Raw genomic sequence first — 15,611 nt, forward strand, 5'->3', positions numbered from 1 at the left:
CAGAGGTCACACCAAGAAGCAGCTGGAACAACTTTCAGGTTGCAGGACACATTGCTTTAACCCCGGATGGGGACTGTGGCAACACTAGCCCAGAAGGTGGCATCCAGGAGCCATGCACAGCATTGGAGCAAAGGTCGGGTGGAGGAACGATCCCGGGAATAGGTGGCTGGCTGCCTTTAAGGTGGATTTATTTGCCTGCCAGATGTGAAGTCTGTAACCAGCCCCTTTAAAGAGCAGGTAAAGCAGCAAGTGGGTAGGGAGAGAACTGGCTTCTCCACCCCTCGTTTTGGTCTTTCATCATAACTCCGGGCCAGGCAGGCAGATTTTGCAATGTGTGCACTCCCGTCAGGAGGCTCCAGGAGAAGTTCACACACAGGGAGCAAGTGCCAAGTGTCTAGGGCCTGAGCCAAGGAAGCAGAGGCCCAGGGTGCAAGGGGCTGGGAGCAGGGCTTCCTCCCCGGGGACTATGGAGCTGAGATCCCCTGGCAGCAGGACAAGTCTCTCCACTGGGCTCTTTCTCCTGCTTTGTGCTTTCCTGCCTTCTGAAATACCTGGGAAAGAAGGTAAGGATAGTGCCTGGCCTCCCCATCCCCCGGGAGCTGGGCAGGGCTCTGCCTCCAGCAGCAGGAACCCCTACAGCTTGGCTGAGAGAGGGGTGGGAACGGAAGGTTCCTTGGGAGACCTGGGCAGGAGGGGGGTGGGAAGGAGAGCCTCCTCTGTAGGGGGCTGGGACTGGCCTTCCTCAAAGGGGGACCGGAATAGGGAGGGAGGGAGTTGTAAAATTAAGATAGGGAATTGTGTATGTGGAGGGGTGTGGGGAGACTGACAGGTGGGGTTTGCTCAGGAAACTAACGTCTGACTTCTTACTTTTCTTTGTGACTCTGTAAACTATTATCACACTCCAGGTGCGTGGGAAAGCAGTCATGTTGCTGCAACTTCAGGGAACTGCACCTTCCCTCCCCCCAGTCAGTTTTAAGCACAACATCTTAAAGCATTTGTAGGTCCAGAAGGGATTTTTCTCCTTTTGCATTTAACACAAGCTCTGGGGTTACAAGTTCAAACACAAACCAAATGAATAAATCCCCTCCCCCTCTCCCTGAGGAATCTCTCTGGAGACTGGGGGGAGTTAACACTTTCACCAATAACAGTTTTTGTTTGATTTGTAGCTCTTGTGGAGATTTCTGCATTAGAAAACCCATCAGTACTGGTCTCCCCTTCCACTTCCTTGTGGCAGGGCGAGGAACCTGTACATGGGTTCATCTACTCTGCACAACTTATCTACCCTGCCCTGTGCATTCCCCTTGATCCCTGTTTTCCCCCCTCCCATTTCTCTTTCCTTTCCACCTCTTGGCCTGCCTCTGATCCACTTCCCTTTCCTGCTTAGCTCCTTCTCCCTCCTTTCCCACTTAGCCCCTTTTGCTAGATGTAGTGATAGATATTCCTAGACAGTGTGGTGCTTGTGAGGGATTCAGAACCTGCGTAGAACAGGGTGTGGGGGGAATGATTCTCTACCTTTCTGTGAGGTTAAAGTGAACTTGTGGAACTGTCTGACCCTCCCTTACACTACCTGTCTCTGTCACCTTTCTCTGCACATTTGTATGAGGGGCTTCAGTGTTCTCCTCTCCTACTGGAGTTGCTCTTCCCCTAGCACTCAACTAGAAGAGCCGTCCACCTCTGTGCAGATTAGGGTATGAGCCTCTCTCTGGCCCTGCGCTGGGCTTTATACTGTATGTGGTTCTCAGACACACTTTAAATAGGGTTCCGGATAAATAAGTTTCTAGACAGGTTTGGCTGTATCTGTCGCTGAGAGGGCCAGATTGGATTAGAACCTAAATTGGGCTCCAAGTGAACTCCAGGAACTGACTGGTCTGTTGGAAGAATAGTTGGTGATAACATTTTGGGGACTGGATAACTTGTTCAAATACATCTGCCATGCCCCCTTCACTAACAGTTCACCTGCCTCAGACTGTTTTGTTTTGGTTGTGGCTGTGATCCCTTCCTCAAGTCCAGACCCTAGAGCATGTGTAGACATGCCCGGAGATGCTTTGAGCTGGGGGTGTAATTTGCAGCTTGAGGAGACATACCCGTGCTGCTTCTGATCAAACTAGAGCTCTAAAAATAGAATGAGGCCACAGCAGCAGGAGGGGCTAGCCTCCCCAAGTATGTATCCGTCCAAGGCAGCTGGCATGGACTCAGGGCAGCTAGCTGCTCTCTCCACTGCGGCTACAGTATACGCGTAGAGTCTCTACTGGATAGGTACTTGGGTCAGCTAGCCCCTGATGCCATCCACGGCAGCTACTTTTTTTTTTTTTTTTTTTTTTTTTTAGCACACTAGTTCAATCAGAGCCAGTGCAGGTATGTCTCCTTGTGCTGGGGATTGTGCCCCCAGCCCAAAGGGTAGACATACCCTAACAGGACTCATCCCCACTGGTCATATCCCCTGACTCTGTTTGGGTCCCAGTGTGGATGGGGCCTTTATTTCTTTTGGAGAGATTCTCTCCCTCACTATATGCCGTATAACAGTGAGACTTCCACATGTTAGGGGATGGGCAGCCAAGCTCTCTGCCCCCCCAGTGTGCCCTCTGTCCCCTAATATATTAACTTTGCAAGTCAGTGGCTCAACGCTACCTTCCCTCCACTTCCATGCAGCATCCAAATTGTGAGCCTTGTGGGTGGAGACCTGCCTTGCTGGTGCACTGTCCATGGGGGCAGGCAGTGCATGTATGTGTTCCCACCACGACTCACAGCAACTATCCTGTACTACCAGATTGCACTCCAAGGCAGCATGAGCTTCCGCACAGCTGGGTCCTGTCCTTGCCTAGAAAGCTCTTAAGTCTCTCTTGCTCACTACAGTATTTTTCTCCTCTCCTTACCCTTATAAAAACTGTCTCTTCCCCACTCACTTTATCCTGCCCCTTACTTGTGTGGGGTAGATATTGTGTCCTCTAGGAAGTGACTCGAGTGAGGAGCACCTCGTGCAGATAGGATTTGGGACTACCAGTACCGTGGAAGTGTTATCTCCTCAAAAGTCCCAGAGGGAATAGAGTAGAGAGGGGAAGAAGAAGGGAGGGGTACAAAGATTCATGGCCCTATCTCTGATTCTGGGCCATGCCCTGCTTCCTCATTCCACACATCTTACATGCTCTCTCTTGCACTTTACACTCTGCTGGCTGTAGAATCATAGAATCACAGAAGATTAGGGTTGGAAGAGACCTCAGCAGGTCGTCTAGTCCAACCCCCTGCTCAAAGCAGGACCAACCCCAACTAAATCATCCCAGCCAGGGCTCTGTCAAGCTGTGAAAGCCAGGGCTTTGTCAAGCCAGGCCTTAGAAACCTCTAAGGATGCAGATTCCACCACCTCCCTAGGTAACCCATTCCAGTGCTTCACATCCTAGCAAAAAAGTTTTTCCTAATATCCAACCTAGACCTCCCCCACTGCAACTTGAGACCATTGCTCTTTGTTCTATCCTTGTTCTGTAACTGGCAGGCAACACTGATCTAGTCAGGGGCAGCAAAAGAGAGATTCCGGCTCTTTAAATGGCACTTTATCACCCCCAGTTCTTTCCCAGTCCAATTGGATATGGCCCTCAGAGTGAAGCTAGTGGAAATCGACAGGGCATCTTCAGGGATTTTTCTCTGTGCTGCAAAAGTGTAATTCTCAGGCCAGGTTTATACTAGGAGCGCTTTGCTGGTATAGCTGACCTGGAATAGTGAGGATGCAGCTTATACCAGCAAACCTACTCTTTGCTGATATAATTTATTCCTGGACACAACCCACACCCCAAGACAAACCAGTAGATTTAGTGGGATTCAGGTTTTATTTTTTGATCATTTAGATGGATAATAGCAATGTTTATTTTTAAGCAGTTTTTCAATGCTTATCAATTTAAATTTTCACAGTAGTAGAAAATTGGGGGGGGGGGTCAGACAATAATTATTTAATGACAATAGATGTTGAGATGCAAAAAGTTAAAGCTTTATAATTGCTAAAATACAAATTGTCAACATCACATAGCAAAATATAAAAAGTAAATATCCTTAAATCAAACTCTAGTAAGTTCTCAAGCAGCATTTTTTTACTTTGTCTAACTGAACATTTTGATTACCAATGGAAATATTTTTTCATTAGTTTGTGTGAATTGTTACTAACATTGACCAATAAAAATCTAATCCTTCCAGCCTATAAACAAGCAATCCATGGAAGAGTGCAGTTCTGCTGGTATAACTGTATCTACACTAGGGGCTTTTGTCAGCACAGCTCTGTTGATCACGGAACACTCCTCTTCATACCTTGGCCAACATAGCCAGCAAAGCTTTATAGTGTAGGCCTGGCCTCAGGATTGCCAACTATAAAAGCATTCAACAATCATGAGCCAAGCCTCAAAAAATCATGAGACTGGCTTCTAGATCCCAAGACTTTAGGGTGCACTCAGACAGGGGCAGCTCTATGTTTTTGCCGCCCCAAGCACGGCAGTCAGGTGGCCTTCGGCGGCATGCCTGCGGGCGGTCCACGGTCACGCGGATTCGGTGGCGTTTCTGCAGGTGATCTGCTGGTCATGCGGCTTCGGCGTACCCACTGCTGAATTGCCACCGAAACCGCAGGACCAGCAGACCTCTCACAGGCACACCGCCGAAGGGTGCCTGACTGCCGCCTTCACAGTGACCGGCAGGCTGCCCCCTCCCCCCCCCCCCCCCCCCCCCGGCGTGCGCAGCTTGCCGCCCCAGGCACGCTCTTGCTGCGCTGGTGCCTGGAGCCGCCCCTGCACTCAGATCACATTTTCATTTTTTTCACAGCAACCATGAGGGATGGAAACTAAACTGAAAGCAGGATTCTCACCTAATCACATGCTTTCTAGGAGTCAAGACACTAAGAAAAACACCAAACAGCTTGAGACTCATGAGAAAACCATGAGAAGTGGCAATACTGCATTCTGCAGACCTTGTACACTTGCTGAGTTAACTACTGCATGAAGCAGTTGAGACAGTGCATTTGGAGGGGAAAGGGATGCAAGGTGGAGGTCACAGGATGCAAAAGTCAAAGGAGAGAAGATGAGTTGAACACCGTGGGTATGAGGGATGGGAGATGGAAGGTTAGTGAGGGAGATATTGGGATATGGGGGAAAGTGAATGCTGAGATAAAGCCTGTAAATTTCTTTCTTATTCCCATCCCTGAACATGGAGGAGATCTTTGAGTTAAAGCATCTCCCCATAGAAATACAGAGGGAGAGGAAAGAAACTGGGTGGTTGTGGACAGTCGATACTAAAATACAGCTGACAGAAACACTCCCGCTGGAGACTCAAATTAGGGCTGATACTGTCCTGGAAATTAATTAGTTAATGTTAGTACAGCCCTTTGCAGCTTCAAAGCACTGATAAAGTTTTCACTGTTATAGTTTGCCATAAACAAAGAAAGCTCTATAATTTCAGTAGGGAAAAGAAAACCAAAGTAAAGACTGCAGGAGAGGGAGAGAGAATGGTGTTTGTCTGTCTTTGCAACCAGCTACATCTGGGCTGAATGCAAAATGACAGCTTCCCCTGCAGACAGGAAGACTCCTAGAAACTTAAATACAAAAACAAAATAACAGTTGGATGGCTCCATATGTAGGGGAGATGATACATCCATAAACTAGCTGCTAAAGGCTCTTGGTTGCTGTGACTGATGCATGGGGGTTACACTCTTCATGTGGTCTCTTTACACTGTATCTTCCCATGACCCTCCTTCCTCTTTTTCCCCAGCCCTGGCTAGTTCCCTGAGGCAACACTAATTGATCTTTTGTGGTGGTAATTTGTTCAGTCACTTCAGCACTTATCTCTTTTCAGCCCTCTGTCTTTGCTTCTCCTGTTCTGAAGGGAGATTCTTGGAGAGGATTCCATTACCAGGCCAGTTTTGGGGCATTGAATTCCCATTTTAATTCATCCCAGCATCCTGTACCCATTTAAGGGGGTGAGGAAACACTGAGAGGAAGCCTACTCTGCTAGGCTTCACGAAGGGCTCCTCTTGATTTTTGCTGCCTGGGTTTGTGGATTGGAAAGAATTTTGGGTAGCTGCAGTGTTACTGAGATCTATTGCTATCCTCCCTCTAGCTGTGCTGTGGGTTTGGGGACAAAGGCAAAGATTCTTCATGCTCATTTCCTGGCTGGAGAAGAAGGAATTGGGGAGAGATGATGTGGCTATGAATTGTGGGGCAGAACTGCAGACATTGCTGAATGACCTGGATATGGTCACATTGAATATAATGGGGAAAGTCAGAAGCAGTAGTGACCTAAGAAGCAGGGACAGAATGGGAAGGCTCTCTATGCCTGTTCCATAAACCGTGGGAGTTCGGTTTCTCATCCTTTCCTTCTGGCTTGCAGTGAATCTCCTGGACACAAGCACTGCACAGAGTGAACTGGGCTGGCTTCCGGATCCTCCAGAAACAGGGGTGAGTACTATGCTGGGGAAGGAAGGGCAGAACTCTGGAGTATTGTCTGCCGTGGAGAGAAATCAAGGATCAATTCCAAAAAGGGACTCTTGGGGCTTGTGAGTTACAGCGCATTAAAGCAGCCACGGGCGTCCTAGCTCACTACCCATCCACACTGGCAAGGCACATAGAGAGCGCTCTGACTCCGCAGCTAGAGCGCTCCTGATACTCCACCTCGGCGAGAGGAATAACGTTTGATGCGCCCCCCACTGGAGTGCTGCAACGCCAGTGTGAATGGGGTGTTGCATTACTGCACTCTGATCAGCCTCCGGAAACACCCCATAATCCCCTTAAGTCAAGTGGCCACTCTTGTCATTGTTTTGAATCACTGCAGGAATGCGGATATGCCCTTTGAAAGCTCCCTTTCTGACAGTCGGTTGCTTATCTGCTCCGAGACAAAGCAACCATTAGTGTGGAATGCAGTGTGTGAGAGAGAGGCGGGGGAGAGAGGGGGTCTGCTGCTGTGTGAACTTACAAGACAACATGCTGACATGGTCTCAGCCCCCCAAAAACCCACTCTCTCTGCCCCCTCATACACACAATGCACTCCCTGTCACACTCCACCCCATCCCCACCCCCCATTTGAAAAGCACGTTACAGCCACTTGCATGCTGGGATAGCTGCCCATAATGCACCGCTCCCAATGCCGCTGCAAGTGCCGCAAATGTGGCCTTAGTCTTAGCCTTAGTCCTGCCCTGCAGCTCCCCATAGTATTTCAATCCTGGCCTCCCCACACAGCTCTGCCAATGCCCCTCAGTCCTGCCCTGCAGCCCCCTGCTATTCCAGTGCTGGGCTCCCCTCACAGCTCTGCCAATGCTCCTCAATCCTGCCCTGTAGCTCCCCTGTTAGTCCCGTGCCATGGATCCCATTACTAAGGAAATATAATAATGTTGTTACTTTTTAGTGATTATTGGCAGTTGGTATTTAAATAAGAAATCTTTCAAATGGATTCATATGTTGAATCTAAATACAGGAGGAGGAAGAGTAAAACTAATGTCCTATCTTGTCACCTGAGTTCCTCTGTCCCTTGTTGCAAGTACAGTGTGTGCTTCCCACCCCCATTGAAATACCCATGACAGAACTACTTCCATGCCTAATGATTTTGAAGAATCTCGAACAATTTGAAAATAAGTGGGACTCTCTGTTCACTCCCTCTTAGGGCCTTACTGGTTGTAAACTGAATATATTGGATCATTAATTGACTGTGAACAGTCAATTGAGAGACTGCCCCAGGGAGATGCAGTATGGTCTAGTGCAGTGGTCTCCAACCTTTTTATGCCCAAGATCACTTTTTGAATCTAAGGGCAACTAGGATATACCCCCACCCCTTCCCTGAGGCCCCACACCTTCCCCAAAGCTCCGCCCCACTCACTCCATTCCCCCCCTCCCCCCGTTGCTTACTCTCCGCCACCCTCACTCACTTTCACCGGGCTGGGATATGCGGTTGGGGTTCGGGAGGGGGTGCAGGCTCTGGGCTGGGGCTGAGGGGTTCACAGTGTGGGAGGGGGCTCTGGGCTGAGCCTGGGGCATGGCGTTGGGGTAAAGGAGGGGGTGAGGGGTGCAAGCTCTAGTAGGGAGTTTGGGTGCAGGAGGAGGCTCCAGGCTGGGACAGATGGTTGGGGAGCAGGAGGGGATGCAGGGTGCAGGATCTGGGAGGACGTTTGGGTGCAGAAGGGGGCTCCAGGCTGGGGCAGAGTGTTGGGGTGCAGGAGGGGGTAGAGGGTGCTGGCTCTGGGAGGCGGGTTAGGGCTGAGGCTTGGGGTGCAGGAGGGGGTTTGGGGTGCAGAATGTGGTATGGGGTGCTGGCTCCGGGAGGGGGCTCAGGGCTGGGGGTTGGGGTGCAGGAGGGGGCTTGGGATGCTGGCTGTGGGAGAGGGCTCAGGGCTGGGGGTTTGGGTGCAGCCTCCCACCAGGCAGCATTTACCTCTGGCAGCGCCCAGTCGGCGGCGGGCACAGTGGGGCTAAGGTAGGGTACCTGCCTACGCCGGCCCCACACCACTTCCGGAAGGGGCCAACGCACATCTGTGGTCCCTGGGGGAGGGACAGAGGGCATGTGGCTCCATGAGCTGCCCCTCTGTGCAAGCATCAATGGGAGCTGCGGTGTAGACAGGAGCAGCGTGCAGAGGGAGACCCCTGGCTGCAGGGCCACGCTGGCTGCTTTCAAGAGCAGCATGGGGCCAGGATAGGCCTTAGCGGCAGCCACGCTGCTCCGCTGGAGATCACGATCGACTGGGAGATCCTCTAGGATCGACCTGTCAATCATGATTGAGCGGTTGGTGATCACTGGTCTAGTGGATAGAGCCTTAGACTGGAATTCAGGAGACTAGAGTTGTAGTTCTGCCTGTGCTACTGGCCTGCTGAGTGACCTTGGGCAAGTCACTTCTTTCTGTGCCTCAGTTTCCCTATCTGTAAAATGGGAATAAGGATACTGGCCTCATTTTTAAAGTGCTTTTAGATCTATTATTATTACAAATCAGAATATGACTTTTCTAGTTGCCAGCACTACAAACTCTGACCTGGCATTTACACATCTCACAGAGTGCTTGGTTTTCTTCTGTTCTTATCTGTTATGTACAAACAAAGCAATCATGTACTCTCTGTAAAATGACTTTTGTTTTAGATCAAAAATAAATAAATATTAGAACAAAAATAAAGACTTTATGAAAAGACAGCATGTTTTTTTGTCTTCTCCGTAATGTCTGAACTGAACACAAAATAGCAGGTGCCTTCAGCAGACTACCAGAAAGTTAAAGATGCACTATGCATAAAATTAAGTGCTACATAGCCACATGCCATTACCACGGGAAGGGCGACACTAGTTGGCACCAAGATAATATCTTCATCTGCATAGGATAAGCCTGCATAGCCAGCTTTGGTAATGCCTATCCAAAGAACAGCAACTAAAATAATGTCCCTTCTCTATGTTTCTCGGGAGCTGGGAATACAATTACAGGGCATGACAATTCCTATGCAATTCCCCCCTCGTCTCCCCATCAGTGTGATCACAGTTATATCAGTATAAATGTGCTTGAATCAGTATAACTTATTCCAGTTTAAGAAGCAGAATAAGCTAGCAGAACTGCATCCACACTAGGGCTTTTACCAGTATTACTATTTTGTTTAACAAAAATAGTTATGCCAGTAACACTTCTCAGTCTTTCCCCCTGCCTTGCCACCACTATGTGGCTTTGACTAATATAGTATTCCCAGTTGGCTAATGGGGAGTACTGAATCCAAATGTTCCATACCAGTAGATTGGTAGCAATATAAACCCCACTTTGGACTCTTGGACACTGAAGAGGAGGTATGCAGCCCCAAATGTTGAAAGAAAAGCGTAGGATCAGGCAGCAGGGAGTGAGGAGTGCCAGTTTTGAGTAAGGGGATTTGGGAGATGGATTGGGATAGAGAGAACAAACTCTGTCTGTTAGTGGCAAAGTAATTTTCTGAGCAGGTTTTGTCAGGTGTCACAAAGTTTGGTGTGGGGGGGAGTTTCCCAAAGCTAGGGTTACCATATTTAACAAATAAAAAAAGAGGACCCTCCCCGGGCCCTGGCCCCGCCCATTTTCCACCCCAGCCCCGCCCCTTCCCCGCCCAACCCCGCCCTAACTCCGCCCCCTCCTCCCTCCCACTCCCAGCCACGCGAAAAGGGCTGCCCGAGCGCTACCGGCTTCACGGTTTGCCGGGCAGCCCCCAGACCCTGCGCCCCCAGCCGGCGCTTCCCCAGCACAGCTGGAGTCCGGGAGGGGAAGCGCCCAGCCGGGGGCGCAGGGTCTGGAGGCTGCCCGGCAAACCGTGAAGCCGGTAGCGCTTGGTCTTCGGGCAGCCCCTATGCCTCCGGACCCTGCGCCCCCGGCCGGGCACTTCCCCTCCCGGGCTCTGGCGGCGCAGGGTCCGAAGGCATGGGGGCTGCCCAAAGCCCGTAGCGCTCAGCTCTTAAACAGAGCCGAAGAGTCAGGGGAGGAACAGAGCTACTGCGGCCGGAGGCTCTGCTCCTCCCCTGACTCTTCGGCTCTGTTTAAGAGCCGGGCTGCCCGAGCGCTACCGGCTTCGGGCAGCCCCCATGCCTCCGGACCCTGCGCCGCCGGAGCCCGGGAGGGGAAGTGCCCGGCCGGCGACTGGGGTCCAGAGGCAAGGGGGCTGCCTGAAGCCCATAGCGCTCGGGCAGCTTGGCTCTTAAACAGAGCTGAAGAGTCAGGGGAGGAGCAGAGCAGCCGCGGGAGGGGAAGTGTCCGGCCGGCATTTTCCCAGACATTTTCGGCTTTTTGGCAATTCACCCCGGACGGGGGTTTGATTGCCGAAAAGCCGGACATGTCCAGGAAAAACCGGACGTATGGTAACCCTACCAAAGCCCCAGCTGCTTGCATCAAGAGATTGCATGAATATCTCACCTTCCATTTTAAAAAAGTTTCTAGCCCTTGTGGTTGCAGAGAAATGCTGGAGAATGTGACCCGCTTGTACCCCAAAGGCTCAAAAATCAAAGGCAAAGAGAAGAGCCTGTATATTTTGAAATCTCATTATATATGGGACCTGACTCATGATTCTTGAACAGATGGGGTTGGCAATACTAGGTTCATCTGTACATATTGGGCAACAAATATTCTTAGAACACTGAGAGATCCAGGTTGCCAGATGGGTTTTATGGAGACTTTTACAGAACAGTCAACAAACACAAACTGTCTTTTTAGCTTGCCTGCCTGCTTGCAAAATGGCCTGTACAGTACAGCAGAGAGTGATAGTGACTTAATTGCAATGTGCATTCAAAAGGCTTCCATGGTTGTCCTGGAGTTACTAATAGAGGCCTACTGAGATAGGAGAGGTGAGAGACTATTTTGAAAGGGCATTGAGCTCAGACTTGCTGAGACAGGGTACTCTATGGTTACTGCTCCATGAATGTTTGATTACTTTTCATTTATGGAACTCCCTGATCTCTGACCCGTATTGGTTTTCAACCAACAAGATTGCAAGGATTTGCTTAATCATTGTGCTGTTATTTCTCAGTAACTGTAATATGAATAGATGAAAAGTTGCCACAAGCACAAAAACAATGGGCAAAGGCATCCTTTAAAAATTAGAAGTTAAATCCTATTGAGGAAAATAGAATGGCGCATAAACTTTGCAAGTCAAGTGTAAAAGTATAATTCGTCAGGCCAAAAAAGAATCTGAAGAGCAACTAGCCAAAGACTCAAAACTAACAGCATACATTTTTTTAAAGTATATCAGAAGCAGGAATTCTGCCAAACAATCAGTGGGGCCACTGGATGATCAAGGTGCTAAAGAAACACTCAAGGAAGACAAGGCTGTTGCAAAGAAGCTAGATGAATTCTTTGCATCCGTCTTCATGGCTGAGAATGTGAGGGAGATTCCCAAACTTGAGCCATTTTTTTCAGGTGACAAATCTGAGGAACTGTCCCAGCCTGAGGTGTCAGTAGAGAAGGTTTTGGAACAAATTGATAAATTAAAGAGTAATAAGTCATCCAGGACCAGATTGTATTCACCCAAGAGTTCTGAAAGAACTCAAATGTGAAATTGCAGAACTTCTAATTGTAATAATATCTAACCTATCATTTAAATCAGCTTCTTTATCACTTGACTGGAGGATAGCTAATGTGACACCAATTTTTAAAAAGGCTCCAGAGGCAATTCTGGCAATTATAGGCTGGTAAGCCTAACTCCAGTACCAGGCAAATTGGTTATAACTATTGTAAAGAACAGAATTATCAGACACATAGATTAACCCAATTTGTTGGGGAAGAGTCAACATAGCTTTTGTAAATGTAAGCGGGGGAATGGTCCCGCTATTGTGGGGAACTTTCCTGGCTTCTGCACTACCCCGGTGAAGTGGGCTGGCGAAAGGATCCGAGTCCTCGCTCCCACTTCCTTTACCCAGAAGCCTCCCTGCCCTTGAGGACTCCCCTTCCACTCTCCTGTCTGGCAGAGTCCTCATAAACCCCGACAAGGCTGGGCCCAGGATTCCTGGGGGGCTCGACCCCCAACCCTGCTGTGGTCACCCAGGACAGGGGCTAGGGTGTCCCCACTGCGGGTTGGACACTTGCTCTGGCGGTGGCCACACGCTCTCAGGCTCTAGGTGGCAGGACCCTTCTTCCCAGCGTTGCCCCCGCCCTGTCAGGGTTACGATCCCCCCCAAGTCTGGCCTGCAGAGACTCTTGGCTGAGGCGTCTCCCTGCGCTGGGCCCACTGCCCAGGGTCCCTCTCCTCTCCCCAGCTGCTCACCGCACCCGGCTCCGGACTGCTCCAGCCCCAGCTCCAGCTCCGGCTCCACTCTGCCTCAGCACAGCTGCTGCTGCTGCTCTGCCTTCAGCTCCCTGGGCTGCTTCTCTGGCCCCTCTGGCTCTGGTTGCTACAGCTCTGCCCCAGGACAGGTCTGCTCTGTGGGCTGCTTCTGTGACTCTGCTCCCAGCTCTGACCTGCTTCCTGGCTGCTTGTCTGGCCCTTCTGGCTCTGGTTGCTGTAGCTCTGCTCCCAGGGCAGCTCTGCTCTCTCTGGGCTGTGCTCTGGCTTTGGGGCTGCAGCTCTGCTCCCCAGCTCAGCTCGGGCCCCTGCTCTCTCCTTAGCTCGGCCCCACTCTGTCTGACCCAGGCCATTCCAGTTCACACGGAGGACGGGACCCCCTGGCCTCCTGTCATGCTGATTAGCCTGCCCGCCCTGTCAATCAGGCTGATCTGGAGCATTGGCCTCTCCCCATTGTTCCTGGGGACTGTCAGTCTCAGGCTCCTGATTTGCCATCGACCCTCCTCCTTTCAGTGCTGGGAGCTAGCCAACCAAAACACCTCACTGAGTGTTAGTAAGGGGGCAACAGTCCCCTTACATAAAGGGAAATCATGTCTCACCAATCTATTAGAATTCTTTGAGGGGATAAACAAACATGGACAAGGGTGAACCAGTGGATATAATGCATTTGGACTTTCAGAAAGTCTTTGAAAGGTCTCTAATCAAGGGCTCTTAAGCAAAGTAAGCTGTCATGGGATAACAGGGAAGGTCCTCTCATGGATTAGTAACTGGTTAAAAGACAGAAAACAAAGGGTAGGAATAAATGGTCAATATTCAGAATGGAGAGAGGTAAATAGCGGTGTGTGTACTGGGGCCAGTGCTGTGCAACATACTCATAAATGATCTGAAAAAAGGGATAAACAATGAGATGGCAAAATTTGCAGATGATACAAAATTACTTAGGATATTTAAGTTTAAAACAGAGTTAAAAAGGGATCTCACAAAATTTGGGTGAATGGGCAACAAAATGGCAGATGAAATTCAATGTTGATATATGAAGTAATGCACATTAGAAAACATAATCTCAAAATGATGGGCTCTAAATTAGCTGTTACCACTCAAGGAAGAGATCTTGGAGTTATTGTGGATAGTTCTCTGAAAACATTTTCTCAACGTTCAGCAGCAGTCAAAAAAGCTAACTGAATGTTAGGAACCATTAACAAAGGGGTAGAAAATAAGACAGAAAATATCATAATGCCACTATATAAATCCATGGTATGCCCACACCTTGAATACTGTGTGCAGTGCTGGTCACCCCATCTTAAAAAAGATATATTAAAATTGGAAAAGGTACAGAGAAGGGCAACAAAAATGATGAAGGTAGGGAACAGCTTCTGTATGAGCAGAGAATAAAAAACTGGGACTTTTCAGTTTGGAAAAGAGACAACTAAGAGGGGATATGACAAAGTCTATAAAATCATGAATGGTGTGGAGAAAGTGAATAAGGAAGTGTTATTTACATTTTCACATAACACAAGAACCAGGGGTCACCCGATGAAATTAATAGGCAGTGGGTTTAAAATAAGCAAAAGAATCATAGAATCATAGAATATCAGAGTTGGAAGGGACCTCAAGAGGTCATCTAGTCCAACCCCCTGCTCAAAGCAGGACCAATTCCCAGCTAAATCATCCCAGCCAGGGCTTTGTCAAGCCGGGAAGTAATTATTCACACAACGCAGTTAACCTGTGGAACTTGTTGCCAAGGGATGTTGTGAAGGCCAAAACTATAGCAGGGTTCAAAAAAAGACTTAAATAAGTTCATGTAGGACAGGTCCATCAATGACTATTAGCCAAGATGGTCAAGGATGCAATCCCATGCCTTGGGTGTCCCTAGCCTCTGATTGCTAGAAGCTGGAAGCGGATGACAGGGGATGGATCACTTGATGATTGCCTGTTTTGTTCATACTCTCTGAAGCATTGGCATTGGCCACTGTTGGAAAACAAGATACTGAGCTATATGGATCATTGGTCTGACTCAGTATGGCTGTTCTTATGTTCTTGAAACGAACAGTTCATGAACAATTCAGTTTGAAAGCTATTCCTCCAAAATATTGGAAATAACAAACATATTCCAAGCAAATCAGGATCAGTTCAGAAAATTCATGAACAAAAATGGCTAGGTTAACAATGAATAGCTTAAGCAGCTTGATTAATAGCTAAAGGACTGGAAGGAGGATCAGGATTTGGTGGTTATTGCTGTTCTCAAATGCAGGATCTCCCATTCCAAAACTGTATTTGTGTGAATGTGCTCAGTTTATGTGTAAGACACAGGGTTGGAGTTCGGATGGGGACAGTGTTGGTGTATTGGCCACCCCACACACGTTCAGAGTCTCTGCTTGAGCTGATTTGAGTTTCCTCTGGCAGTGGTTTTAGGAGTTGCTGAGACTGTTTATTCCAGGTGACGTGATTATCCATCCTGGTGATTGTTCTGGATTAGCTCAAGACCTCATGGCCATTTTGGATGTTACTGACTTGGGGCATATAGCTAGACATACATGGATTAGAGAGGAGAAGAGGGGTAGAATTATACTCTTGTCATGGACTAGCTATTACCCTCTTTTTCATGGTCAAGGGCTCACTTCTCCCACTGAAGTGATGGAACCTATTATACTGATCTTATCTCAGAAGTTAATGAAGCCAGGTTTTTTTGGATGACTTTGAGGATGAATTCTGACACACCTCTCTTTTGATGGCCTGGTCGGAGCATAATTTTGTGTCCTTCACTGTTGATACAATGACACATAAAAAGCCCTCTCACCCTCTTTTGTCCTTTGAGGTAATTTTGATGGGAGAATGGGCTGCCACAAGTGACTTAGGAGGGGTGATGGTTAGAGAACCTTGTGGTGAAACTGTGGCCCAAGC

General features: G+C 48.9%; 1 protein-coding gene across 1 annotated transcript in view; it reads left to right on the top strand.

Annotated features, from left to right (window-relative positions):
- The first annotated feature begins 243 nt into the window (after window positions 1–243).
- The window catches only part of EPHA1 (EPH receptor A1), a 72,661-nt gene continuing 57,293 nt past the window's right edge, over window positions 244–15,611 (top strand). Inside the window, exons 1-2 of the mRNA XM_005281658.4 lie at window positions 244–563; window positions 6,355–6,422. Of these exons, the coding sequence (XP_005281715.2) occupies window positions 467–563; window positions 6,355–6,422 (165 nt within the window). The 5' untranslated portion in view covers window positions 244–466. The remainder of the gene's footprint in view (window positions 564–6,354; window positions 6,423–15,611) is intronic.

The sequence above is a fragment of the Chrysemys picta genome, chromosome 1 (genome assembly GCF_011386835.1).
Source record: "Chrysemys picta bellii isolate R12L10 chromosome 1, ASM1138683v2, whole genome shotgun sequence".
Taxonomy (NCBI): domain Eukaryota; kingdom Metazoa; phylum Chordata; order Testudines; family Emydidae; genus Chrysemys; species Chrysemys picta.